Source organism: Anser cygnoides, chromosome 24 (genome assembly GCF_040182565.1).
Source record: "Anser cygnoides isolate HZ-2024a breed goose chromosome 24, Taihu_goose_T2T_genome, whole genome shotgun sequence".
Taxonomy (NCBI): Eukaryota; Metazoa; Chordata; class Aves; order Anseriformes; family Anatidae; genus Anser; species Anser cygnoides.
Genome location: NC_089896.1, coordinates 1,965,039 through 1,992,966, shown reverse-complemented (window position 1 = coordinate 1,992,966; position 27,928 = coordinate 1,965,039). Strand labels below are relative to the sequence as shown.

At 46.0% G+C, this 27,928-nt stretch overlaps 1 protein-coding gene across 10 annotated transcripts in view; it reads right to left on the bottom strand.

The window, feature by feature from the left end:
• PUM1 (pumilio RNA binding family member 1) overlaps positions 1–27,928 on the bottom strand; it is a 71,807-nt gene that overhangs the window by 30,423 nt on the left and 13,456 nt on the right. For 4 of the 10 annotated variants that reach the window (XM_048073075.2, XM_048073078.2, XM_048073077.2 and 1 more), the window contains 7 exons: positions 23,784–23,852; positions 14,192–14,300; positions 11,393–11,571; positions 9,116–9,282; positions 7,897–8,167; positions 2,032–2,125; positions 557–673 (listed from right to left, as the gene is read on the bottom strand). In XM_048073075.2, coding sequence (XP_047929032.2) covers positions 557–673; positions 2,032–2,125; positions 7,897–8,167; positions 9,116–9,282; positions 11,393–11,571; positions 14,192–14,300; positions 23,784–23,852 — 1,006 coding nt within the window. The remainder of the gene's footprint in view (positions 1–556; positions 674–2,031; positions 2,126–7,896; positions 8,168–9,115; positions 9,283–11,392; positions 11,572–14,191; positions 14,301–23,783; positions 23,853–27,928) is intronic. The other 6 variants (XM_048073076.2, XM_048073085.2, XM_048073084.2 and 3 more) reach the window with 3 other exon arrangements.

Below are 27,928 nucleotides of genomic sequence, written 5' to 3'. Positions count from 1 at the left end.
GCCATCTGGAAGGCTACATATTCATCGCGTAAGCCTCACAGCAGACACGGGATGTTTTCACCTACAGAATCTAAAAAGCATACATTTTTAAGAGGCAGCTAGCAAAGGGAAAAGATATCATTTGCAGGATACACTGCGGTAAATCAAGCTAAGCAGCAACAAGATACAATATTCCTGGCAGGAAAACACATCCTCCATCTTTATAGCATTTAGAAGTGTATTTACAAAGGTATCTTTCACTACTGTCAGTTACCAAAGCATCCCAAACATGTAACAACATTTATCTCCGCAAGTGCTTCACTTCAGATTTGCTCTGCTTGTTTATCCTCAGCAGAAAGGGAGCCCACAGCAAGTGCTATACAAGAATTATCACGTTTAATCTACAGAAAATAGGGTTTCCAAGACAAATTCCGCTTCAACTCCACAATGATATACAATTATCTCTCTGCGGAAATTACAGTGTACTAATAATTTATTGCCACAATCAGCAGAGTCTCGAGAACAGTTTTGGTACAGAACACGGCAAGGAATGCACAGACAACTGGAAGCACCTCACCTAACGTTGCAGCTGCTGCGAGTCCGGCTGCGTACGGATCCGTGCCTGGAGGAGCGGCGCTGATGATGTATGGATTGGGGACAAAGGCAGCAGGAGCTAAACCTGCTGAAAACATACCTGTCAGTAAAAACAGACTTGACTAGAACTGAAGCCCTACCAAAACACCTCTGGCTATCTGGCTGACAAAACTGTCTGACTGAACGGCGTGGAAGAAAGGCTCATGTTGCTTCAGTATTTTTAAGCTTTTTATAGGTTGTTCTCTACGGGCAGCGAGTAGCCACTGTGTTTCCTAGAGTCTTATTACAGCAAGCTACAGAGAATACAGTTTATATTGAAAAAAACAACCTAATTCCAACAATGCAGTGCACCATAAGGAGGCTAAATTGGCAAAACAGTCTACGTATAGTACCCATACCTGCTCAGGTACCTCTGCAGGGCAGAAAAACCCTCACTGTTTAAGTGATTATTAACACCAGCTAGATATTAAAGCTATCTAATTGCTTATTCTGACCAGCAAGTTAATCAAGAACCAGTTTAGCCTACTTTCTGAGCTCCAGGCCAACTACAAAATACCAGCACTCAATGGATTACTTTGGAAGGAGCTCAGCAATGTATGGACAGCATCATGGCAGTGACAGTGCCTGCAGGCATTGCCCTCCTCTGCAAGGAAACAGTTAATCATTAGAGAAATTACTGGTGGGCAGGAGAGTAGTGGGGAGGTAAAGGTGAAGGAGAATAAGTTAAAGCCAAAGAACTTTAATTCAGCTCTATCCCTGAACTCCAAAAACTATGTAACCGCATTGCGCAGAGCTGAGAGTACCACCATATTTGTGCTGGGCTTCTGGGTGCCAAGAACTGCTGATTAATTTGCCTATTGTGCTAAAAACATTTAACCTTGAGATAGTTCAACTCTAATCATCCAGGAGTAGCCCCTTTCACAGTTCTCTTTTCCTCTGCAGAGGATCAAGTGCTTTCTTCCCAGTCAATCCATACTGTTTTAATAATACGGATCATGTGCTTGCATAAATTACAGCTTTAAGTTAAAGTCAAACCCCAGGCAGCCTGAAATTTTACCCTGGGATAATTTGAACATGAATTTTAAAGCTGAACCACAGGAAGCACATTCAGGCATCCACTGGACTGCACATTTTTCCCTCCCTTCACTACGCTGCTTAGCCCAATTCATAGCAAGCAAGCACTTCAAAATGCTCTCATTACTGAACAGCACTCTCAGCAAGAGTGAGTGTCATTCCTTCCAGACAAGAATGCTCTAGAGCTTTTAAAGCACACAAAAGACATCTCCAGAATTTTTCGAGTAAATCTTCAAACAATATTCTCCTGCTTGTGTATCAAGTACTTACCAGTTGCAAAAACGTGTTTAGGATTCCCTAAAATCTACCCGATCTTTTTTCCCAGGATGTTCTGAGGGCTAACAGACATCTAGTACAAGGCAACGTATCGAGTGCTAGACTTACCTATGTGAGGCTGATGGGCAGCTGCCAATGCATATTGCTGCTGCTGGGCTGCTGTTAGTTGTTGAACAGCAAGTGCGTTCGGTCTTTGGAACAACTGAAGGGACAAAAGAACAAACAGGATCCTTTACTCATGCACAAAAAGCATTCTCTCACTGACTTTTAAAGCAATTCCTTTATACTAGATTGATTTCCACAGCCACTACTCTTTAACAGGAAAGATCTCAAAATGAAATGACAAAACCGTATTTGAAACCAATTGCCCATGATAATCTGCCTAAAAAGAAAGTATTTCTGGAATATGGCTAAACCCTACCCAGGGTTCTCTCTGCTATTCTCTGCCCGACGCCCAAAAGCCTCGTCCTCCCAGCTCCTCAGGCACACACACCCCTAACTGCAGCCTGGGGACCACCGGTGGCTGCAACAGCATTTCTCAGAGGCTGAACACCACCAAGTACACTGAGAACACAGCTGCACCACCAGGCAGCCCATGCTGCTTACACAGATACTCTGAAAAGCCCAGCGAGACAGCGGCAGAGTGTAAAGCTTGGAGAGGGAAAGATGATACTCTTCAGACAGGCTCAGAGGTCCTCCAGAGTCAGGAGCCCACAGCCCCTCGGACAAATGAGGGACAAAATGGTTTTTTTCTTTCCCTTCTTGCCTTCATCCCCAGAATCACCTAGGTAAATCCAGGCAAGAATCGGGAAGTCTTCTTTACCCACAGACAGAAAACAGCCCCTGGGACTTTCTGCTTAAGCCACCCGAGGCACATACAAGTTTGCCAACTTACTGTTCACTACAGTCCTTAGGAGCGATGTGCAGTGTTACTGAGACAGTTGTTCTCTATATAGAAGTACTTAAGTCTTTAAATGTATTTTTACTTACTTTTTTCATTCATCTAGACCCTTGCTAAACTTACTTCCCCATCTTCCTGTGCCCGACTAGATGTCTCTACGTAAACACAACTCCCCGAATCCGTACGTTAGCAGCCCACTGTTCAACTCCAGTAAAAACATTCAAAACACCTGCCACTCTGAAAGTATCCAGAAGCAATGTTCATACCCATTTATTTCCAAAAGTGATCATTTTTGAAGTGTGAATGACTTCACGAGCTGCTGTGATAAGTGTTTTCTCTCTCTAATCACCTGGAAATAAAGGGGGCCTAAATGCTATAGAGTTTTCGCACCTATTATCTCTGCCCTCCTTTCAGGCCTCCAACAAGACAACCAAGCTGCAGCTGTCAAAAGCAGCAATAATTCCACCCAGATTTCTGGCAAAACTTGCAGTTATCAACAAGTCCAGAATCAGTTAGGAAGTGAGGGGGTTTTGTAAGTGAAAATTGGACATCGTTCTCCTAAGAAGAAGATAAGCAACTGTGCTTTTTAAGTAGAAAATATGGGGAAAAAAGGTAATAGTCTATATCTTTTTCTTTTTTCTTTTTTTTTTTTTTTTTTTAAAACAGGTTCAGAAGGAGAATCAACATGCAACAGATCAGACCCAGATTTAAGATCTGGAACCTCAATACCTGGGGGATCACAATCTATGCCTTCCCCAAAGACTGCTATCCCCTGAACATGCCAGGGCCACTCCGCATACCCAAGGAGGGTCCTAATGCTGCTGATGGAAAACGTATCAAATCCACAGGTCTTTTATCACCTCCGTGGGCCTAACTCCAGGATGGCCATAACACATTCCTAGCAGTCTTTACTCAGAAAACATTCCCTCTGCCTTTTTTTTTTTTTTAATTAAACACCGTTCAACAATACTTCATGCTTCCACAAAGCTGAGTGCTTGCAAGGGGTATAATCTTCACTAATATATCATCTGTCATTAGCAGCTGGATCAAATACTTAGTGACATCTCTTAGTTAAATAAAGCAAGCACATCGCGGACACCATGACCTACAGAAAATGGAACGAAGGATACCGGCGCTGTGCGAGTCTCCAGCAGCACGTCGCTCGGATCAGAACCGGCAGAAGAGTTTAAAAACAAAACAAAAAACAACCTTCAACTGCTTCATTGCTGCTTCACTGCTCTAGATGCATCTAGAACAGTCGTGCTTGCTTTTGTGGCCTGCTTTTGGGTTGAATTCAGGGGTCAAATATTCAAGCTTTCTTCAGCTGCAAACACTTGACTGAAACTTTTAATTTTTCATGCTCTTGCATCCCTGATATCAGATCTTCCATCACGCTGAGTTCTATCAAGGTGAACAGTGGAAGAAGTGGATAGGTAAGTGGGACTTTTTGCCCTTAGGATCAGCAGCTAGGTTACCTCCCCTGAAAATAGGTCTTCTTTTGCCCAGTTTACATATGCAATGATTTCCACACCTCCGAAATGCATCTCAATGATTAATTTCTAAATTAGCAGTGGTAGCAAAAAAAGGCAAAGCATAAATATTTGACCTGATATCTTTATTTATTTTTATCATCATCACTGTCTGCTTGCCCGCTCTCCCTCTTGTGACCACAGCTAGATCTGACTTCCAGCCACGAGGTACCCACACAAGCTTCATGCATTTTTCCGCTGCTGAAACGAAGGCGCAGTACCCAGCGCGCCCTGCAAATGGCTGCTGCCACAGCCACGAGATCACAAAGACTCAGAGGGAGACAGAAAGGATGCTCCTTTACCTAGAATTGCAACTGGTGTAACAGAGGGGAAGAATCTGGAACACAGTGGCAGCGCAGAGCCCTTTCATCTGCTTAAGGGGAAAAAAAATGAGCGAGAATCTCTACATCTGCAACCTAAACTCAGTGAGAAAACTAACGATCTAGCTCCAGCTTCGTTATCATTGCTTCCCCAGACTATGTTCTCGAGCTTCTGTAAAGCCACGTGCAAACACCTGGTCGCTTACACTGCGCTGCAGGCAGGAGGAAGGGCTGGATTCCTCCTGGCTGCAGAAAACCTCCCAAATCTTTACGGAGTTTCCCTTTCCAAGGCCGAACAGGTGAATGTTGATACCTAAGCCCTGGACTCGGGCAGTGTCAGTCAGCAACCTCTCCCCCCCTCTGGATGCTTTAAAACGCAGTTTCCCTAAGCCTCCAAACCAAGACTTGACTTACCCAGAAGGTGTGTGAGCAGCTACAACCCTGTGCAGCTGAGGGTTGTGCACTGCCTGTAACTCACACAAGGGAGAGGAGCCAACAAACACGGTCAGAATTTCAGGCTGTGCTCAGCCAGCTAAGCCCCTACGCCACACGAGCTCTGGGAATCATCAACCCTACGTATTTAATGGCAGCGTTACCAAGGCCTCATTGCACTGTCTCCATCTCCTGACAGCAAAGCCCTATATTCCAAAAAAAATAAAAAAATCACAGAAGACCAAAGGTGAATCTCCAATAAAAAGATTTTTGTCATCTTACTCAGAAACTTACATTAAATTAAGGTTAAACTACATTTCCATATTAAATTGTGGTGTCCAGTAAGTGGGGAAAAAAAAGAGAAGAACACTCCTCAAAGAGCTATTAACTGGAATTCAAACAAATCCACGCACAGAGCATTTTGACCTGTTACATTCAGCGAAAACCCACAGACAAGTGACGTAGCTTTGGAGGGGTTCAGCAGTCTCACCCGACAGTTCAAAAACTGAGGCTATTTTCTCTCTCACACACAGGTATAGCAGTAAAGTATCACCAGCAGCATGTGGGGGAGCTCACAGAGGGAATTCCAAGAAACCAGAACAGCCCGGTCTGTGTTACAGTTATGGCAACACTGTACGATTAGATTTCTGTAATCCAGTTTCTTCTGCAATATAAACATCTGACATCTCTAATCAGATTACACGTGATTAAGACCTTCCCTTCTTCATATTGCTTTTAGCTGCACTTGCTTGTAATCCCTTCGAAGTATGAGGCGCTTCCCAGTGGGCCAAGAAAGGAGCTTTTAAAGAGATCTTTCTGCTCAGGATATTCAGGATATATTTCTGACAAATGAATGGAAAAAGCCCTCTACTTTCAAAAGACAGACCTCTTTCACACGAGCTACAGCAAATACTGAGGAACCCCGGCTGCTGGGTATAACGTATTAAGGGAATGGGTCCGACTCCTTGAGCCAAGGCACGCTGCACTTACACCGGTGTGCAGTGAGGGGTCGCGTGCGGCAGTGAAAAAAAGTTAAGAATGATTTCCTATCTTTAATGCAACACTCATGCTTACAAAAGCCTGTCATTTGCACTTACTGTCATTGTGAGTAGCTGCTGCAATAAAGCTGGAACTTAAATAACAGCCTGCACTGAGCAGCCTGCCCTGCTCACCCTCAGCGTGGCCCAGCCAGCGCTGAGCGTGCCAGGCCCATGCAGCGGGCACCCGGCCGTGCTCGGAGCGCCAGCACACCCTGCTCTCCCACCAAATTTCGGTTTAAAGAAACGACAGAGAACCACGGCTTCACCGGCAGCACAGAAAAAAGCTTTAAGGATGATTACGGAGAGACTACATCAGCTCCACACAGACATTACCTATCCGCTACACAGAGAGAAACCAGGCACGTCTGCAGGGCCATCCAGAGCCTGAACCCAGAAGTGCACTTTGGTAAAACATGCTCTCCAGATACGCTTTGCTTCAACAAGTTTTTTTAGTCTTTTTTTTTTTTTTAAAGGCAAGGAAAAAACACTAACTTGTAAATGAGTCTTAAATGGAAAACGCTGCCAGACAAAACAAAAATTACAGGCTTCGCATCTCTGCGGTTGTTTTCCTATAGCTAATGGTTCTTCAAAAATCAGATAGCTGCAACATGTTTAAAAAAAGCAAAACAAGTTTCATCGTTTAATTGCTTAAAAAACCCAAAGTAAGTTTTGCATTCAAGGTCCTACCCCTGAGTAAGACAAAGACTTGCGAACAGCTTGCTTTTTTCTCCTTTCTGAGCTATACAGCGGCTATTTAGCTTAATCATTAAAAAAATTTCCTCCATTAACCTCCCCAACGTGCTACATAAGAGAACAACCGCCTAAACCATAACGGTTATTTACATTGCCTTTAAGGCTACGATAAGTCTCCGACGGCAGGGCTTTCGTATAAACATGGCAACAGTCCTTCCTCTGTACACAGTGTCAATCAGGCTGTTTTGCTAAAAAAAACGATCAGATATTTCAGGAAACCCAGGGCTAGTAATATACTCCTGCAATAAGCTCCAACAAAGGATTTTATTCTTCTTTGAAGGATATTACGCTTACAAAAGGAAAGCAATAAACATTTACAGTCGTTACCCAAACGGGCAGGAACAGGAGCAGATTACAAGGCGATCATTGGATCTAGGCCCAGCATTCAAGAGAGGCCAAACAGCAAGGCCAGGACTTGCCTTACTTGTCCGGGCCGAGGAGTCTGGGCTGCTGTTACAGGAGAAAAGGTCAAACAAACCCGCTGGGCTGAGATAAAGTTCTGTAGTGCTGGACTCTGACCCCAGGCTTTGAGCCACACTGCAGGAAGATGGAGCCGGTTCAGATTCACCGTCCCTTCAGCCTCCCCTGATCAGTACTGCCGAGACCCCAAAGCGGGGCTGCAGCACCCAGGCTGAACAGCGGCTCGGCCTCTAAGTCACTTTCAGGGCTCGAGGGTTTTGTTGCTTAGTACATCTCACTAATTAAAAGCTCTTCTCCAAGGCAAGCTTACTCAAAAGCTACAGCTGATCAATCACCAGCACTCTGCCGTGTCTGACCGCTCGCTACAGGCCCTCGCACCCGCCGTTCGGACTGCCGTAAGCACAGGTCTCCTGCCTCGAGCTGACAAGGAGGATACGTGCAGCGCTCTGCAGACACACGCACGGCACACAAACGATGAAAACATCCTAAGTCTTCCTCCGTTAACGCCCCAGGGTGAGAGCCTGAGCTCACGCTAACCCCAGGACGGCTCCGGTAGAGGAACCCTGGCGATACATTACCTGCTGCTGGGAATTGTAATCGAAGAGCCCCACGGTGGCTGCGGCTGAGTCCACGGGTACTTGGGTGCCAGAATAATCAAACTGAAGAGGCTCCATGCCAACGTGCTCCATGGGATCCAGAGGGACACTCTGGGACTCTATGTTGGAGAAATCTTCCACCGGCTTGGCACCATTAGTACTCGCCAGCTGGGCTAAGCCCTCGGATCCGTTCTGGTTTGGACCCAGCAGATCTACTTCACTAGCAGAGTTCTGGCAATTACCAGGTGTGCGGCTACACGGAGAGAAAACACATCCGTCACTGGGCACGTCCATTTACTGCTCTGTCACACAGCATCAGCTCTCAGCAACACACACTACTACCCAGAGATACTCAAAGATGGGGAAAAAAAGAAAAAAGATGTAGGCAGCTATTCCAGACCCTCCTGGTACGAATTCTGCAGAACAATCTGTGTAATTAAAAAAAACACCACAAAATCCCCAACCCTCTGCACTTCAAAGACCTGCTACAGTACTAGCGTACAAATACTCTTTTTTTTTCCCCTCCTCAAGTGAGAAGAGAGCCATAACGGACAGGGTTTCAGAAATGGCAGTGTTATTTTTCATAAAGCTATTCCATAACTATAACAACATAAAGCTCTGACACTGTATCTCACTTGAAACCTGAAATAGCTGCCATGGTTTCCTGTTTACCTAACACGAGCACTGGGTTGAATTGAGAAATGGTTCGTCTCTATTCAAGGGCCAGCAGTATGGTCTCAAAGCGCATTTGTTTTCCTTTTACAGTTTTCCTACATGTCAACACAAGGCTCAGCAAGCAGGTGAGCTAGCAAGAAATAGAAATGCATTCTTTGATTTTATCAATAGCCTAGATTTCACAAGGCCTTGATCTCGAGAGGTACGAGGAACAAGTCCAAGAACTCAAGTACAGCTCACACCAGTCTACAGGCAGGGTCAACATCTCAGTAGGTATTTCCAGAAGAATCCCATGTGAAGTAGCTAAAACTACATATGAAAACAAAACAAGGCTAGACACTACAGAACTAGGTGTGCGCAGGCCATCAGTTACCCTCTGCTTTCTCCCAAGCACGTCCCTGTGTACGCTATGGTCCTTATGGCACTGCTTCAGTGAGCCAAAGGCTTTTCACTACTGCTCTCAGAGCATGAAAGATCTTTCAGAGAAGTGCGACGCTGATTGATTATTAACTGATGGTGCACATACCTGAAGTCTTTGACATCTGTGTCGATTCCATTCTGCACAGGCAAACCATTTGTTTTATCCATCACATCCCCCTCCTCCTTCAGATCTCCTAATTTATCGCCATCAAATGTGCCCTTATTTTTCTTATCCCCTTTGTCATTCTCATCATTCTCTGCATCCCTTGGCCCCTAGGCAAAAGAGACATTATTTTAATAAGCTTCGGTTTCAGATCAATTTTGCTTTCATTCCAGGATGTTAACAAATCAAAGAAACATGTCATAATAAAAGTAAGTTGCTTTTGAACATTAGTTCTTACAAATAAAAACATAAGAGCAAAATCATAAATCATAATCAAAGAAACAAAGGAATCAGATCTCATTCCCTTCCAAAAGAGGTTTTGGCTACCTGTTCGGTTTCTTCCATTCAGTAAGTCAGGGTCCAACTCTACCAGCTCTAAAAAAATCCCACCCCAAGGTAATTTTAAAGAGTATTTACCCAAATCCTCCTCATAAATGGGACTTGGGCACACTTCAAAATTAACTCAGGAGCTTTTAAACACAACAGCGTGCACGAAGGTGTATGAACTGAACTAGAGCCTCTCCATCGGCTGATGTCTCCACGTCAGAGATGCGGTAACTGCCCGGGCAAGTGCGTGTACCCAGGCAGAACGGGACCGAACAGGACCGCCACGTGGCTGCCTCGCTTTTGGGGGGCATTACAGGGATTTGCACAGGGAACTCCACGGTGCAGCTCCTAAGAGCACTCGAGTCGATGACTAGCTCACATCATATAACCCTAAAGCACTTTTTGCAAGGGGAAAAAAAAGAAAGGATTTAATTTCTTGTTGAGCATTTTGTAAATGGCACAGCATCTGCAGCATTCCCACCCCTAATGTCTGCATTTTATTTCACTTGGGAGAAGAATAAAGGGTGGTTATGCCAGGGGCACTATTTTGAACAACAAAAGGGAGAGGAAAAACAACATAATTTATGATAAAAAAACAGCAAGGGGCATATAAACAGATTTATCATAGATAGTTTTGGTGCTGTCAAAAGACAGACATTCAAACCCTCTCTTCCACTTCAATAGAGGAAAAAACACTCCACATACATACCAGGGCATTTGAACCCTGTATCAACTACATCATTTTTCCATTCTCTTTTGTTGTTGTTGGTTTGTTTGGTTTTTTTTAGTTTTGTTTTTTTTTGGGGGGGTGGGCTGGAGCAGTAGGTTCCCTGCCATACTTAGAAAAAAGATCATTTTAAAAGCAATGATATTCTGATGTATCTTCTTAAATAAAATCCAATCATTCTTCACTAGTATCAGAGAGCAGAATTGGAAATGCCAATTACAAACACAAATTCGGAGCCCTGTTTTCACCCACACAATGTGATATTTACAAGTTTTCCCTTTGTTTCAGAACTGACATCCTGACCACCAGAGCTGCAGAGCAGACACCTCCCTAACCCCAATTCTGGATGATAAATTTGCTTCCTCCACTGACTGCTCCCCCTCCCCCAAGTCATCTTTCCTAGGCTCTGGATTCAAGAAAGTTAGCAGGTGCCCACTAATGAGGATCAAAAATAAGAGGATGGATGAAGGAGACCACAAACCATCTCCCTGAAGGGATGAGCACGGCAGTCTTCCATCGGTAACGAACCTACTCAGCTTTTCTGTTCCCCGACACTGACCCAGCACCCGGCTGACGAGGCAGAGCTGAGATGCAGCTCTTTTTTCCCCCCAGTATGGGGACAGCACTCGATGATGCCTCTCCTGCCACGTCCTTAGGTTTGAGGCAGCAGCGACTGCGCTCTCTTCCCCACCCCACCGAGCACAGTGACTAACGCCATTCCTCCCCAGGAAACAATATGCCCTTGAAAGTGATTCCCAACCCGGAGTGGCTTCTGTAGCTACGTTACGTCTCTAGCATCGTCACATGGAGCTTTCTGTTCTTAGCCAGCAACAAAGCATCCGCACGCTCACTCAAGAACCACGCTGTTCGCTACAGGTACGTTTGCATGCTTTCCCAACCACGGGTTCAGATGTAGGTGTGCTTATCCTCAGAGCTGGGAACGGCAGCAACCTCCCCGTCCTTCACAGCCGCCTCCCACACTGCACCCCTCCGTCGAGAAGAGCCGAACTGCTGGCCTACCCGTTTAACAGAGACTGCCGAGCTACTGGAGCAAATAAAAGGAGGAACATCCGCCTCTAGGGATGGATTAACAAACAAACAAACCAAGCAGCAAATGGAGAAAACAACATAATGGGAACTCAAAGTTCAGAATCAGGCACACTTACAAATCCTCCTTTCCTTAGGCAGGAATCTCCAGGAGATGAGCTCAACACATACTCCACCATGCTAACTCCAAGTCCTCCACTCTCTGACCGTGGTGAAAGCACTGAGTTGACTTCACTATTCACATGAAAGCCCTGACCAGGTCTTCTCTGAACCATAATTGGTTGGGAAACAGAGTGATCTGGAACAAAAACATGTGCAATTCTTACAAGCAGATCCAACTATTCAAAGGAGGCAAGTCATTAAAACGTACTCTAGTGTCTTAATTGTACTAAGAAGCGCCAGCTTTTTGACTCTGATGACGTCCACTGGAAAGAGAAGGATTGCTCTCTAATCCGTAAAATACTAGAACCTGTAAAGCTTACAAGTGACAACTGCATTCAAACTCTAAAATCATAAAATTTCAGAAATTTGTGTCTTAAGTAAAGGATGCAATAAAAAAAACAAAAGTTCTAGTATTTACATGTAATAAAACTCTTGTGTTAATACAGGGAGGAAAACAATCAGTCCCTCTTTTAACTGTCATTTCAAGTATCATCCTATGGTTACACCAGCTGCCATCTGTTTTCTTGGTCGTATGAGTTAACATCCTCATAACTCATGATCACAGTTTCTCTCAGCTATTATTTCCTCAAGAAAAAGTTTGAGAACTTCACTTCTTCCTCTGACCTCCTGCATCAGCCCCATCCCTTTATCCCCTCTGCAGTCTGAGGGTTTGAGATCCTACCAGAGCTGACTAAGGAGAGATGTCTCCAAGTCCTGGCAGGCTCTGCAAAAACTACTGCCTGGGCAGGAGGCGACCTCACATCCCAACGAGGGAAGGGAAGACGTACTCAGCTCCTGCGTGTTCAGACTGGTCAGACTGGTAGAAGCCAGTAAGTCAAAAATTCCAGGCAGAAGACATGGTAGGTGCCAGGGGATGGTGGAAGGGACGTGGAATGACATCGATACTGTCGTTTTCTTGTAAGGCGTAAGCCATCAAGAGAAGAAATTCCATCACTGCTCCTAGCTGCACTCCCTGCCTTCTCCCTCACGCTAGCACGAGCATCTTTGTGGCCGCAAGTAAAGCGGGCTGAGGTGGCTTCTCTGGGATAAAGCTAACAAAAACAGGAGCTAGTTTTAACCTAGATCAATTCCCCGGCAGATTTCATCGCACTGCTGCATGACTAATTGTACCACGAGGAGAAGAACGGAGCAGCCTGCATCAGACAGGGCTGTTTCTTTCAGTGGTACTGGCTCTAAGTGCTCTCAAACTACCACAAGCTAAAGTAGCGAAGAACCAAAGCCACGTGGGATGCCTGCAGCACTGGGGACATAGACAGAAGGGAAAAGGGATGGAGCAGAAGGCCAGGCTTCATCAGTTCCACCGCTCATGGAACAAAGCAGACTTCTGGCCCGGGACACTTCTGCACCCCACCTCCAAACCGTGCTCCTCGCTCCCCGAGGTCACTGCCAGACCACGGCTGTTTCTTCGTTTTAGATGAGCAAAAGGGGAAACTGACTTCCCTGACTCACAGACAGCAGAGCAGGTCACGGCTCAGGAATAAAGGCTGCAAGGTGCACAGGATTAATTGAGAATAAACAAAGGAAGAAATGAGACTGAGGGCTTTGACTCATGGAGATCTGTGATCAGCCAGCGTAGGAGGTTACCTCCCCCACGTCTCCCCTGCTTGGCCAGTGGGTGCAGCCAGCCCAGCAGGGGCAGCAACGGAGAAAGTCTCAGCTATTACTGTAGAGCCTGGCTCCAGCCCTCTAATCCACCCTCAACTTCAGTTTGTATTAATAAAAGCAGGCACAAGCTGCTGTTGAGGACTGGATGCATAGGGAGACCCCCTGCAGGCAGGCAGGTCAAGCGGCTGGAGGATGCAGCTCCCCAAAATCTCCCCAGCACTTGGCGAGCCTGCAAGGTTCGGCCGAGGAGATTTTGAGAAGCTACAACCCTTTTTCACAGCCATTTTGAAATTTAAACAATAAAAAATGCTCTTATCACGTAGTTTACTAGAACAGTCTTTCTATCCCAATGCCTTTGCTCCAATAAGGATATTTTTGGCAGGCAAAATAATAAAAAAAACAACAGCTAAAAAAAACAACAGTAAAGTTGCTCTCCTCTGGAGCTGTAGTTCTGCACAGTTGTTTGGAAACTGCACAGGATACTCAGCAGTGTTTTAAGGAGCGTATTCAGTACACATGGAAAGCACAGAAAAAAATAAAGAGTAAAAGGTTAGCATTTCGAATTCAGCACATGCATGTGATTTTTTTGCCATTTAACTAAAACAAACCTGAACACTTTCCCCTTTAGTTCGAAATATGGGACGGTCTCTCATCCAAGAACAAAATTCTTGGCAGATAAACTTCAACACAGCTAATTCAAAACATCGTTTTATTTATTTATTTTAAAATTTATGTTGTTGGGCTTTGGTTGGTTAAGCATTTAAAAATTGTTTTTATCCCCCCACTAATCTTGTTCTCTAACATCTTTGTTCAAACTTCAATCCATCCTAGGGCAGAAAATGCATGAGAAAGTTTACATTCAAATTTGAGTTGCAATCTAAAATTTGTAAGCAGATAAACATAAGGGTACATATGTTCATGTTCGACAATTTCTTTTTATAGCTATGGATATCTTTTTTAACTCTTATCACAAAGCAATGTGGGTTTTTAAAGTTTTTCTATCACGTAAAACAGATGCTTTTATTTTTTTCTTAAAAACTGTGTCATCCAGACTGGCCAGCAATTTTGAGTAGATGAATTGCACATTTCTATGTTCAACCCCAACTAAATTAAGTAAATAATTGAGCTACCTGATGTTCCCCAAGCACTGTCTCTCCACTGATCTCCCAGAAATATCCCTTTTGGTCCATCTTTGCTGGAATCATCAGATTCCCAAAACTTTTTACCCGGCAACAGCTGCTGCAATTAAAAAAAAACAAAGCATGATTAAAATAAGTATAAAATGCAAACATAAACCATAAGCGTCTCCCTTCTAAACATGAGTCAATCATTAAACACAAACTGATACATGCTTTATAATCAAAATATTTATACACTCCTAGGGCGAAAGCCATACAGCTGAGACAGTAATTCAATCTCAGCAATCCTCTTACATTCTTAAATGCTTTATGAACACCACACACGTAAGCACACACATACAATTTGCATTCTCCAGCCTCTCAACACGAGCGCTACTTGCAAGAAAAAAATATTAGCAGAAAAGCTGTTCTGAGCAGAATATTGTTGTGACTTCCACCTGGGCCGCACGGATACCTCTCGAACTACCCCGCATTTCCAGCGGGAACAAAACCCGAGGTTGTGATGCCAGCAGGGACAATTCATCAAGAGGTGCCAAGAGCTCTCACTTCTCACTTATTTAATGACTGCTGAGGACTCTCAATGCTCTGAAGGTTATTTGTAAACACTAATAAGAGTGAACAGTTCTGGGCCACCACACCTGCCACGCGTGCATTGCTCCTACTGGAGGAGAGGAAAGAGGTTATGCACTTACTGAGAACGAGACAAAGTCATCCTTGGCTTGGATGAATCCAAGGAAGCTCGCACCAAAGTCCAGAAGATGGCTAAAAGAACAACGTGCCCTATTTAGGGGATGCGTTTTGAAAATACCAGCTTCACAGAGGAAACACCTGCCACGTGGCATCCACATATGACAGAAGGAATTTCAAGCCCTCCTTAAGTGCCTTAGATGTCAAGTGTACAATCTTCAAATTAAATCTTCAGGCTGGATGAGACGTATGCAATTCAGACAGCAAACAACAGCGCATTCATAGCAAATTGACAAGATAGATGAGCCTCGCCTGCTGAAGTCAGAATAAAACTAAAGGAACTGGAAGATTAACAAGTACTCACATCTGTCCAAAATTACCATAGCACAAACAAGAATCATTAGATTAGTCAACGTCTTCTATATATTAGAAGTGCTGATAACTCTACACTCCATCAGCAGGCGTGCAAATTTAAGGCTATGGCAAACAGACGGCTGGATGAGGACAAAGAGAGCGTGAACAAGTTCTCAGCTCACAGCTTTCAGAGTACTCTGGCTTAACACCAACAATCAGGGAGGTTGTGCTCACTATTTACTTTTTACTTAAGGAAGATCTGTTTGGTCAGAAACGTCTTGTGAAGCAGGTCGGTACATGTGAGATTAAATCTGAGGTACACAGGTTTGGATAACTGGAGCGATTACACCTAAACCAGGTATTAAAATGGGAACACCACCCACCTCAACCGGCACGTGAGAAGCAGAATTCCTCCCGAATTCTCAGAAAGCCCCACCACAGATAAGAGAGCGATTCCACCCGGTTATTTAACAGACACTCAAAGTTGCGGCTGTCTGTTACCTAAGAGTAACGCTGCTTTTACGCCGAGAACAAAAATCAATCCACAGCAAACAAGCACGGGGAAAAATAAACAAGCAAGCGTGATGCGTTGGGAAAAAGCTCGTGCAGCCACAAGATGGAGGACAGACGTGCCATCTGAGCGGAGCCCGCGGCAGAAGCTTTCAGGCAGGCCCCAAACCACTCGCTCCGTGAAGAACTGGGGTGGCTGAAGTTCGCTCCCAGCTCCTGGCGCTGGCCGCACGCTGCTGCCCTGGCACCTCTCGGCCCCGGCGAAACTCGCGCACGGACACCTGCGTATGGGCTCTGCGAGCTGACGGGAACATAAACCGAAGCAATCCGCACCCACGCGGGGCAGATCAACATTTCCAAGCGTAGCATCCAGGAGGTCACATTTTCGGAGGCCGCGTGCCAGCAGCGCTCCTCCCAGCGGGCGCAGCAGGAGCGCCAGCAGCACGCCGCGCCTCCCGGCCTCCTGCTGCCCACCCTCCGGAGGAGCCGAGGCGCTCCTGGCAGGGCCGGCAACACCACGCACACGCCTGCACATGCCGTCCCTAGCAAAAGGGGCCGTCGTTTGCTGCCACAGTGCTGCAAAGGACTAGTTACAGATAAATACAGCTCAACGACGCTGCAGTTTCTCTCAAAGCATGCACCCCTAAAGCTGTTTCCCCGACGTAAAGCTCCTCTTCTAGCTCACGCTGTTGTCGCAGCCTCCCACCTACTAAATCAGGAGCAAAATACTCCAGAGCACAGATTTGAAATAAAGGACGAGATAAGCTCATCCGCCTTTTGCATGTCTGAGCACAATGCAGCATACTCCAAAGTCCTTGAAATCATGTGCCACTCCAAGCACACCTGCACACGCGCCCTGTTTCTGGGCTGTCCCTATGGCAGGGACAAACGCTTTAATACACGGATTTATTAGTGCCAGCAACACACGGGACTCGGACCCACCTTGCTTCCCAGCAGGAATTACAAACACAGCGTCTAGCAGTCTCTCTTTAGCTCAAGGCAGGAGACAACGGCCTTTACCCAGTCAAATACTCGAACTAAACGCTGGCTTTCTGTACCAGAAAGTTCCAATACCCAAACACCAAATTTCTGCTGTCCCCAGCTCTTCAACACAGGGCACACCATCCACAGCCACGAACTCCCCCATCCTGCACACAGTCTGTCCAAGCACGGCCATTTAATGGCCTGTTTGCCCTACAAGGTGTCCCAGTCTATTTTCAAGCTCTTTTTTTTTTTGGCAGTGAGTCATTTCTACCCAAACTTCTCAAGAAGGAGGAAAATAATACCAAGAAGGCATTGTAGTCTAAGTGCTAAACTTCCTCTGGGTTTTATCGTCTTCTTTTTACTGCGAGAACAAGACTCGGTTTGTTATTTTAACTCTCAAACCCCTAAGTAGAAAACGCAGTGTTTTCCCTGGCTGCTCCTCCTCTGCAGCAACACAAGGTATCAGCAAGTCACTTCTTTTTTAGATGTCCTCCGGTGATTTTAGGATCTGTTATTGCATTGGCAACACAGCGTAAGCCTGCCTATAAGGCTCTCAACCCAAGGACAGCAGCAGTGAAACCTGCACTGCGTCCCTGTAGCTCTAACACAACAGCACGGACGAGAGCCGCCCGTCGGCAGAACGCCTCTCAAAGCGCACGGACCCGCTGCTCCTCCATCGGCACCAGGGGTAACGCCGAGGAGGTGAAGCAGTCAGGTCGGGGCTTTCCAGCATTTATATGCGCAAATACATCACGTGTTACAAGTTTTTTTTTTGTGGGGATTTTTTTTTTTTTTTTTTTTAAAGCTTCTGCCATTCCTGTATGCCACAGAACGCAGCTTTTCCGCTCCTGCTGATGCCGTCCCACCGTAGCTCCTCTCCCTCCTCAGTCTCAGGAAGCACAGAAGAAAGCAATATGGAGCAATTAAACTAAACTTTAGCTGCAGCTACAACTTCTCAAGCCCTTCACCAATACCTCACAGTGTAAAAGGACGAGATCTGTTTGGCAGTCAAACCTGAAATAAAAAGATGAGAAGGAGCGTGGACTTGCAGAACGCAGGCAGGAAGAGCTGAGCAGAACCGAGTATTTTTATTCAAGAGCATCATCTGGTTTAGAGGAAAATTAAGCTCCTATCATAAGCTCTTGAGTTTCCAAAATGTAAATAAATTTCCCTCGTATACTCAAGAAAGCAATAGCAAATTTTAAGTTTACTAAATTTATTTCTATTTTAAGGGAAAAAGCAAGTTTAAATTTAAGCTAAAAAAATCAAGCAGGAGAGGAAATTGGCACCTGTAAAGCAGCCCAAGAATTGCTGGGGAGCCCAGGAACTGTCTGGCCCCGTAGAGCTGAAGCGCTACGTGATCTCAACATTTCTAAAGCAATCCTAAGATCTGAAGCAAACATGATTAGGGGTTCGGTAGCTTCTTCTCCCGAGGAAGCCTGTTGCAGGTAACTACGTTCAGCCTCCATCCTCGGTGCAATCTTTTGAGCTAGCTGCGTTCCCAGACAATATCAACAGCGGCAATAAAATGAGATTTTTCATCTCTCAGAACTTCAAAGCACTTTCGCACAAAACGCTTTCAAATTTCAATTATAAAATCATACAGCGAACACGTGGAAAGGAATATCCACGGACACGAACCACCATGTTCACAGACACACTTGATACACAGCTGCACGAACTCGGCACACACACAACTGGAAGGTAAGGGAAGAGAACAACCCCTCCTATGAAGACGTGTGAATGAACCGCAGCAACAAGCTACGCTATGAAGGGCCACGTACAGAGCAAGCTTTTATTTGCATTCTGGTGGCTTATATAACAAACTTCTCTATTTTGTTGAAAACACAAACTGATTCCCTACCACGAAAGATAGCAAGATCCTCTCCTCTAGCGAGAGGATGACTCGAGACTGAATCCTTCATTTCAACTACCCTTTACTCCTTTTTTAAGTGGTTACGTGCGTGTGTTTTGACACTGAATGAGATCCTGAAGAACTGTACCTGAACACCTCACAGTTTTGTGCTGAATCACAAACAAGGAGCAGAAAAAACATTCTAATACTTGCTATCTCACACACACTGCACAACAAGCGAACTACAACTCTGCCCCCCTGTAATTTCTTCTTTTCCCCTAGAATATAAGCATAAAATTTCAGACTGAAAGCTCTGTAACATTAGCAGAAGGAAACAGAATATTAAGGTTTAATTTACATATGTATTCTGGATGTATTTACCGATATTGGGGGGAAAAAGTAAACCAAGAGACAATTTAAACAGATGGCAAGGGGGTCCTTGCTCTGTTAAGTACTGCTCCATCCAAAACTAGAGGTTTAGCAAGCAGTAATTATCTTGTACTGAATTACACAACAGGCTGCCAAGATGATGAATTTTTCCTCAGGGAAAGTTGTCAGTTGCAATGGAGAAAAAGAAAACTTGTTTAAGTAAAATAATCCAGTTTTTCAGGTTGAAAATTCAAAAGAGAAAATGCAGAGGTTAGAAGACCAGTTTATTTGTTCCCTGGTGATTTTTTTTTTCTATTTATTTATTAAAATTGACTCTATCTAGTACGAAAATAATCCTTCTAAGCCCTCTTACAGAGGACTTACAGATTTAGGCCAATATTCAATTTAGCAGAGGGGGAGGAGGCGAGGGGGGACGACTTCCACATCAACAAAAGCAGTTCTACAATCAACAAGTACTGAGCCTGGGCGTACAGACCCCACTGAGATGGGATTATCAATTAGACAAATTAAGCGAACTGATCCCCTTCAGACAAGGGGAATATTACGATCAAAGAGGCCACCTGTGCCCCTCCGCAGCAGCTGGAAAACTCAGCTTATCCGCAGCACCAGGTACCAGCAGGCAGAGCATGTACTCACGGCCACGCTCGGGCAGCGAGATGCTGCCTACCCCCAGAAGCACCGCACCCAAAACCAGCCACGACGGCCAGACCTGGTGTGCAAGAAGAGAGCTGGCGTCCCACCGGCAGCAGCACCGGGGTGAAGGCTCAGTGCTGCCCTGCCAGCTCTTGCTACCCGACCCCGAGTAGGGGCAGCTCGCCCGCCTCGCGGGGCTCTAGCGGAAGAGCCTGCACATAAAAGGAGGCAGGACGTCACGGCCGGGAACGGTGGGGAAGGCTAAACCAAAAAAATCCATCCTGCCACAACACGCTGTTAGCTGCGCGTCACCGAACCCGCGGCCGTGAGCAGCAGCTGCCAGTCTGGACCAGTTTGGTCCCCCCCATCCCCGCTGGGCTCTTGCTCAGCCCCTGCACCTGGGCCACCAGCATGCTTACAGACACGGCTTCACTCCTCCCGTTCCTAATGCTGCTAGCGCTAGGGAACTGAAACACTGAACAGAAACACCATTCACACCTTCCAGCAGTTCCCAGCCCAGCTCCAGCGATGACTCGATGAGAAGGGAGCAATCACCGGTAGTGAAAGCAGCGCCACGTGGCCTTGGTTTGCTTTCCTACCAGATAGAAGCAGCCTGGACCCAACGTGACACCCACGCCAATTCAGAAAAGGCGCTGGTCACTGGAGGCAGGGTCTCACCGAGGCCCTCACCAGCCGCATCAAGGGGCGTGCAGGCATGGAGAACACAAACTGCTTCAGCCTCTGCCACTTAAGAGATCTGCTGCAAGGAACCACGGGGCTTGCAGCAACTTCGCTGTTTGGCTCAGACCTGCTCTAGGCTCAGACTCCAAAACCCTTGAGAGGACAGCAACCCAGAGCGCAATAATACAACGCCTGTCAGCTGAAAATGGACAGTATTTCTTACCAGCCTGTCTTCTCAAGAGCAGAGGGAGATTCACTATCACCCCAGATATTCTTTCTTCAAAATTTTTGGTCCAGCTCCTGGCAGGTTTGAAGTTAAGGGCGCCAAGCTACCCCATGCCTTCCCGTTTCCATTCCCCTCCCACCCTCCCGGATCACGTCACAGCTCGCTGCCCACCCAGCTGCTCACCGCTCCAGCTGCAGGCTGACCGCCCAGCATAACCGACTAGCAAACCAAGAACGCTTCCGCAGCTCAAAACTCGTGTAATGCACGGTGACAAAAATGCCACCTCAGTCTTTCTGCACTGTCCACCACACCAAAAAGACACTGCACGAATATTCAATATTGCTAAGCTCCAGATAAGAGGGATTTATGTGAAGGAAAGCAGACATCCAGCTCCTTGTTTTGAAGGCCCGAAAAGAAAAAAAGGCTCGCATAGCTTGTGTTAAGCTTCAGATAAGCATCGCTGCTGCGTGATCAAAGACCTTCGAAGACAGTGCAAGAGGCAAGGACACGCATTCTGGCCTGTGTGCTAAAGCAGCGAAGCCAGCCAGCCCCTACGTGCTATTTTGAAACACCCTTCTCCATCGTTTTGCTTCTGGCTTCACCAACTGCTAGACACCGGCTCTTTTATTACTCTGCAGTGCAACATCTGCTGAGAAGTGGAGTTGGATATAGATCCAGTGAAGACTTCATGATGCTTCCACAGCTTCTAGTAAGGCTTCCTTCAGTATAACTAGCAAACTGGACCGAGTGCTAAAAAAATAAGGGGGGAAATCAGATGTCCCTTTTGGAAGATGACTTTTAACATTATTGACCACGTCCGCTACACATGAACCAAACCGTTTCCATTTCAGAGCAAGGCGAAAGGGTTTTCCACAGATCTTTTCAGTCTCGCTTCCAAAAGCACTGCGCTGCCACTTGCACAGACAGCGAGGGGGCACAAGGCCAGCTGCAATGGGAGAGCGGGATTCTGAAGATGGAGAGAGATGCAATGCAGATCAAAGCTGTGGGGTTTTTTAAACTACTCTTAATTTCCCCAGATTAGGATATCTGTTCATCACAAATCAAAAGTTATCTGGATTTTGACAGCAGCACAAATAAGACATTAAGCATTTGACAGCGCGCTTTTAAAAAGCTCTGATGTGTTCAGAGACAGAAACTCCTTAAACCACTAAAATTATATGGCTTATTGAGAAGCAAGGCAACAGGAAGATAAAAGATACGCTAAATGCCTTGTTTTCCCAGATGTATAAATAAACACTCTTTTCCTCATCTTTCTCCTCCAGGGTTTTCAATATCAACTCAAAGTACAAGATTATCAACACTTCCTGCAGGTAAGAATCAGAAGCATGGATCTCAGTTTACAGTTCCTTAAATTGGCCAGCTGGATGTGTGCTGAAATACCTCAGGAAATACGGAGAAAATTCAATGGATAAAGAAAGGAAACTGTGGTGACTAACAGAGAAAAGCCTAAGAGGAATAAGAAACGGTGTCTTAGCTCAGACAAAGAAAACGTGAAATGTCACCTCTCCTGGAAAAAACAGACACGCCAGAATGGGGAAAAGCCCAGTGACAAAAGGATGCCATCTCCAAAACTTCCAACATCACACTAACAAGAAAGGAGAGGGGGAAAAAAAAGAAAAGAAAGTGAGTCATCATTTAGAAGATCCAGCGAAGAAAGCCTCGGATCCAACACCCCACCCCCAAACACCCTAAATTCACTTCTCTCCCAAAATCACTCAGGGCTGGTAGAAGCCAGCATGCTGCGGAATGCCTTTAGGCGTTTCAAGTGACATGATCTAATGCCATATTAGGCACAAAAGAAGTGCTATACTTACTCTTCCCAGGCTTTCGAAGAGCCTGTACACTCTATATATGAAAATGAACGTCTTGCCCCAGTGAGGTGTTAAAAAAAAGAAAAAGAGGATTCACAGAACATTCACACCCCTGTCATTCCCCTGGCATGTTTCATATGGAGGCACATCAGCTGTTTTTCAGCAGCTTTAGATGGATTTCTTAACGTCGTGATTTCTCCTTTCTAAATCACTTTCATCTACTCTTAGTCAATAGTCTCAGTGTAGGCTAATATAACCTAGAGAAACAGAGATTTTCCTATCAAATGGCATCACATCGAATGACAATTCAGTATTACAGTCTTGCTGAGAAGAAAGGAAGAAGAGCAGAGAAGCCAGGCATCCAGCAACAGCAATTCACAGAGGTCCTTCACCTGACTGAGGGGCACACTACCCGATAACGTTGGTTTTGTGTTTCCTCCACACCATTTCTGGATTCTACAGACTGTTTTTTAACGTGGTTCACGAACTAGGCTGCAGAAATAGGATGCACTCCAGATGCAGAAAAACTAGTCTGAATTTGCCAGACAGGAGCACAGGAAGGAAGCCTCTCCAAAAAAAAAAAACAGACCTGTATCAAGCTAGAGGCAGACCTGCTGCACGTAAACATCCTCCTCCAAGACAAGGTTTTCTCATCTCTGTTCTTTCACAAACCTCTGACGGGACTGGCTATAAAGGAAAGGGCAACAAGGCAAGGAAAAGAAGCGTTTCCACCACACTTCTAGGAACCAAAAACAGCCAACTGAAGTAACTTGCTATTCTTCCAAGTCACCGTAAATAGGCAAGTTCTTTCTTCAAAGGAAAACCAAAGGTCACGTTCCCCAAATCTGCTGCTGCTCACTGCGCTTGCGAGATTAAGGTAATTCTTCCTGTTTTGCTATGAAGCTGGAACTGGGGGACCCACTGTCTGACAGCTCCTGCTCAGTCCTTTGACCTGTCCAAAGCACTTATCACTTCTGCAACCCTCGATTATGTTGCCCAGCTACTTTAAACACTAAACACAGCCTTACGACAAGAGCCAGAAGGTGGCCAGGAGTAGAAACCGGGCAGCAGACAATGACAGACAGCCAAACCCCACAACGCTACGGGGTCTGAGATCACTGGATCCCAAAATAAACACGCTACAAGTATTGTAACACTTGTCACAAGACAGATTTCTAACTGTTCTTTTACAGCCACCATTTTACTGGTTGATGATACAACAGGTGGAGGGCTTAGCTGTTCCTCCTACTAAGACGCATTCTAGCCTAACAGGTTTTTATTTTGTTACAGCACACACACACAAGCTTCACAGCCACAATGGAGAACTTTCAAGTTCAGAATCATACCAGCAGCCTCAAAAAAAACCTCTTATTTATTTTCCTCCTCCTCCCCCCAAAATACACGATTTTTTTCTATATGCCTTTCACTTACCTCTCCCATAGCCCGTCCTTCCAGAGCGAGCGCTTGGAAATCATGATTCAGTTCATCCATAGAACGCACCTATTTATAGATGGGTAAGAAAAATACATGAGGAAATGCTTCTTTTTTTTTTTCCAATGATAATTATAGCTTACAGCAATTTCTGATACAGACTGAGCTACGTTCTACATCGCAGCACACAACAAAGCTACCGAGCTCCGAAAGACGACTTACCTTTAAAAGTTACAACTTTCAGTGTTAGATTTATACATGCACAAAAAAAGGCAAAATGAGCGATTAAGACACAAAGTCTAACACAACTGCCTCTGCTAAGTTTATATTAAAGATTAATATTTCACATCAAGTTGCATAATTTCGGGTGAGGGAGTCAATGCGTAAGCAAGTCGGGATCATTTCCTTTCAGGCAAGATCAAATAAGGCCTTACAAAACAGGCAGGTTTATATTCAAGGTACAACAATACAAAAGAGAAAAACAGCGGTACAGACAGAAAGCAAATCAAGTGAAATAGAACCGTGTGAAGTGGGAGGCAGGGGATGAAGAGGAGAACAAGTAGTGTCTCGAGATCAGCTGCTGTTAGTTACTACGCCCGTACCAATGCCTCGAACCACGAGCCCCGAGGCACAAACTGTACCCCAGGGGTGCAGGAGGCCTTGGGAAGGCTCCTGACGGGGCAGGACCATTTCCTCCTTCCCGAGGGGTCACCGGTGTGTGCACGGCAGCCACGGCTGTGCCAGCAGACCCAAGGTGAGCGAGGAAAAGGGCAGTGGCAGAGGGGTCCTTCCAGGTCCCCGCAGGGTGCCGAGGGGTGCGGGGAAGGCGCTGGTTGGTGCCTTGTGCGCCCTGGAGGACCCACGGCCATGCGTTTACCTGAGCAGTTACCTGAAGTGCTGCTGCTGCAGATCATGATTTCATGAAAATGGGTTCAGTGAGAACAACAAAAGGCAGCAGTTAACGTTACCTAAATAAACCAGCGTGCTGAAAACGCAAGAGAACCTTTTCCTGATCTGCATCCCCAAATCTCACCCAGACAAGCCCGTATATGCGGAGCCATTCAGCACACGTGCAGGAAAAAAACAACAATAACCAAGAACCCTAACTACGGACTTGAGGTCAAAGCACCGAGGTTCAGCTACGTGCTAGGATTCAGGTGGAATAATCCTTGCCCTCGCCAGCCATCGCGCCGTCTCGGAGCAGGTTATTACAACAGCCACAAGCCCTCCGGATGGCACCCAGCAGCACGACGCGCCTCCTGCTCCGTGTTTACATAACGCTGCAACCCAACAGATCTGATACAGGTTTCTGCTGGAGCAGTGGTAAGAGTTTATAAAACGTGTGCTTGTGAGTAACCCACACGCTGCTCACTGCGGGCGCTCTCCAGGACGCTGCAGACTAACACGGCGCTGGGCCATGGCACCGCCAAAGACCTGCAGGCGATTTGGGCACAGCCACCCCCAAACCAAGCGAGGTCAGTTATGGCACCTGGTGGGCAATTTAGGGCACAAAAGGGAAAAAAAATGGTTTAGATGTTCAGCACCCCACCTCGCTAACGGACCAGTGCCGTACGGTTACACCGTGTTCACCGATCTTAAGCCTGACCTTGGCTCCTGATCCTCGTGCTACTATTTCCAGCAGAACCAAGTCAAGACTTCGCTATGAGCACGCTTTGGTTCTACTTTAAGATAAGGTTCAGTAGACCTCATCTGAGAATATCAGATGTAAGGAAAGCAAAGTCCCCTCCAGTGTGAATTCTGCTACTATTCGGTGCCAGTACCGCTTCGCAAGAGTTTAATCTCTCTCTCGGTTCAAAGGTGTTTCCAGTTTTGCCTCAGCCTTGCCTTGTTCTGCGGTGAAGAACGCTGCGAGCACGCTCGGAGAAAACAGGGCTCCACCTTCCAGAAACTACAGCACCAGGCAAGAAAGACTTGGCTTTACTGCCAACTCCACCGCTCATCTGCCAGCAAATGCACCTCGGTTGCCTCGTGTAGGAAATTCTGCGCAGCATTTCCAGCTGAACTCGTGGAAAGCAAAAGAACCCCCAGACACGCTAAGCCACAACAGCCGATCAGTAGCAAATTATTATTTCGATAAGACGTGAGGAATAGAGAGGCTAAACAAAGAGATTTGGTGGGTGATGTGCATTACTCTCACTGCTAAAGCAACGTCCCAGCAAACCACAGCTGCAGCCACCGTGGCACCGATCCAGGACTCGCAGGGCTGTAGACAGTGACAACGCAGAAAGAGGCTGCTTGGTGTCCCCCCTGCTTCACCAGAACAAAAACACTCCCAGAGGTGGTTGTTATGCTATGGGAACCTCAAAAACAAAAAAGCTGCAAGAAAGATACGATCACTACAATTCTTCAGATTTCTGCAAGGAATTTAAGAGACGTTTTTATTTTGGTCACGTCCCAGCCCCTGCGACTCCAGGCTGCCGACGTGAACTCCCCTCCTGAGCTCCAGCTGCACACACATCCCTGGTGATCCCCGCTCAGGTTCTGAAGGTAATCTTGGAACAAGAACCCTACTTCTTGCCTCAGCCCCTTTCTCCCCCTTTTTTACAGTATTTTGGCATGTTACGAGGTCGCTTGTACTCTACCAAACGTAATTCGTTTAAGAAAACGCTAGAATCTCACTGTTTTATTTGTTTGTGTTAGATGCAAGAACATTTTCAGAGATGTCTTGTTCGAGCATTTGTCCTGAGTAGAAAACCACGTTATCGCCAAGCTAAACCAATTACAGCAGCACAAGTACGTGATTTACATCCGAGTGTGAAGCCACCACATTCCCGTGCTGGCTGGATTCGTAGCAGAGAAGCTAAAGCTGGTGCAACTATTAACACCACCATCACCACCGAAGTGGTGAAAGCCACTTAACATCTTCCACAAAGGAACATCAGCTGCTATACTGGCACGGTTTTTGAAGGGCTACAGTCCAGTACGCATACACAGCTCTCCTCGGTGTTGACTGTTTGTCCATTTCCAAGTCGAGAAGCAAGTCTGTCTTCAACAGAAGGATGCCATGAGAGCGTATCAATACCAAGGGATACAGGGGCTGAGATAAGATGAGTGGCAGAGGGCAAAAAGCAGGAGAACCATGAAGGCCAAGTGCGCTCCGGCTGCTTCACACCTGGTTGGTCTGACTGCACAGCTAACTGAGCACTATTATTTTCACTGCCGAAGGTCTGAAGGAAGCCTTCTGTCAAACATCTCAGAGATTGCAAATCACCATCCCAGCGTCTCCCGTAAAATGATACCCGGGGGAAATGGGCTGCCTCCATGTCCTCCCCAAAGCTGCTCCACTCCAGTCACTATTAAAAGAAGTTTCAGCTTCTTTACCTGCTATCAGAGATACCAGGTAACAGGAGAAATCATTCGTTTCAGATATTTAAGTCACGATCCTATGATCAATCCTGCCAATTATGGATAAAAACATTCTCTAAATCAGGTCCCCCTCTTGGCTTCCGTGTACCGGCTGCTCACACAGCCCATAACCACGTAGTGAGGCCCCCCCTCTCAGTCACATCACTCCTTCATCTCTCCTGATCATCTTATTGATTCGTTTGCAACATAGACTTGTTTATTATTCCACTTGCAAAGACTTACTTCCCACTTTTATAATATCAAAGGGCAATACCTCTTCACCCCGTTTTCTTACATAACGTGCACAAATAGCAGAGTTCCTTTACTTCCCTGTCAAAGAAGAACAAACACCTTCTGAACCAGCAGAGCTTAAAACCAAAGCCACAAGCGCTTACACCTTTGTGCTTACACCTTTGTATTCCAAAAGGCAGGCTGCGCTCTGGTAACTACAACACACAGATGGCCTCGCACCTCACCGGGATCTATTCCTGGTAACTCTCCCTGGCCCAGAACGAGGACAGACCTGCGAGACAGAACCGCGATGGTGCAAGCACTGGAAATGAGGAGGTCCACCGAGGGAGAGCTCATTCACGGGTTAGCACTGCTGTGCACGAGATTCGATTACCATAAAGTCTGGTTCACCACTGATCTCGAGTTTTGAAAGAAGTCCAGAAGGCCGTGCCAAGATAAATTGGCTGCCCGAGGAAGCAGTGCCCTGCTATCTGTGTGTGGCATGCTAACCTGGTTCCTTGGAGGAAGAGGTGACTCCGAGAAACGTC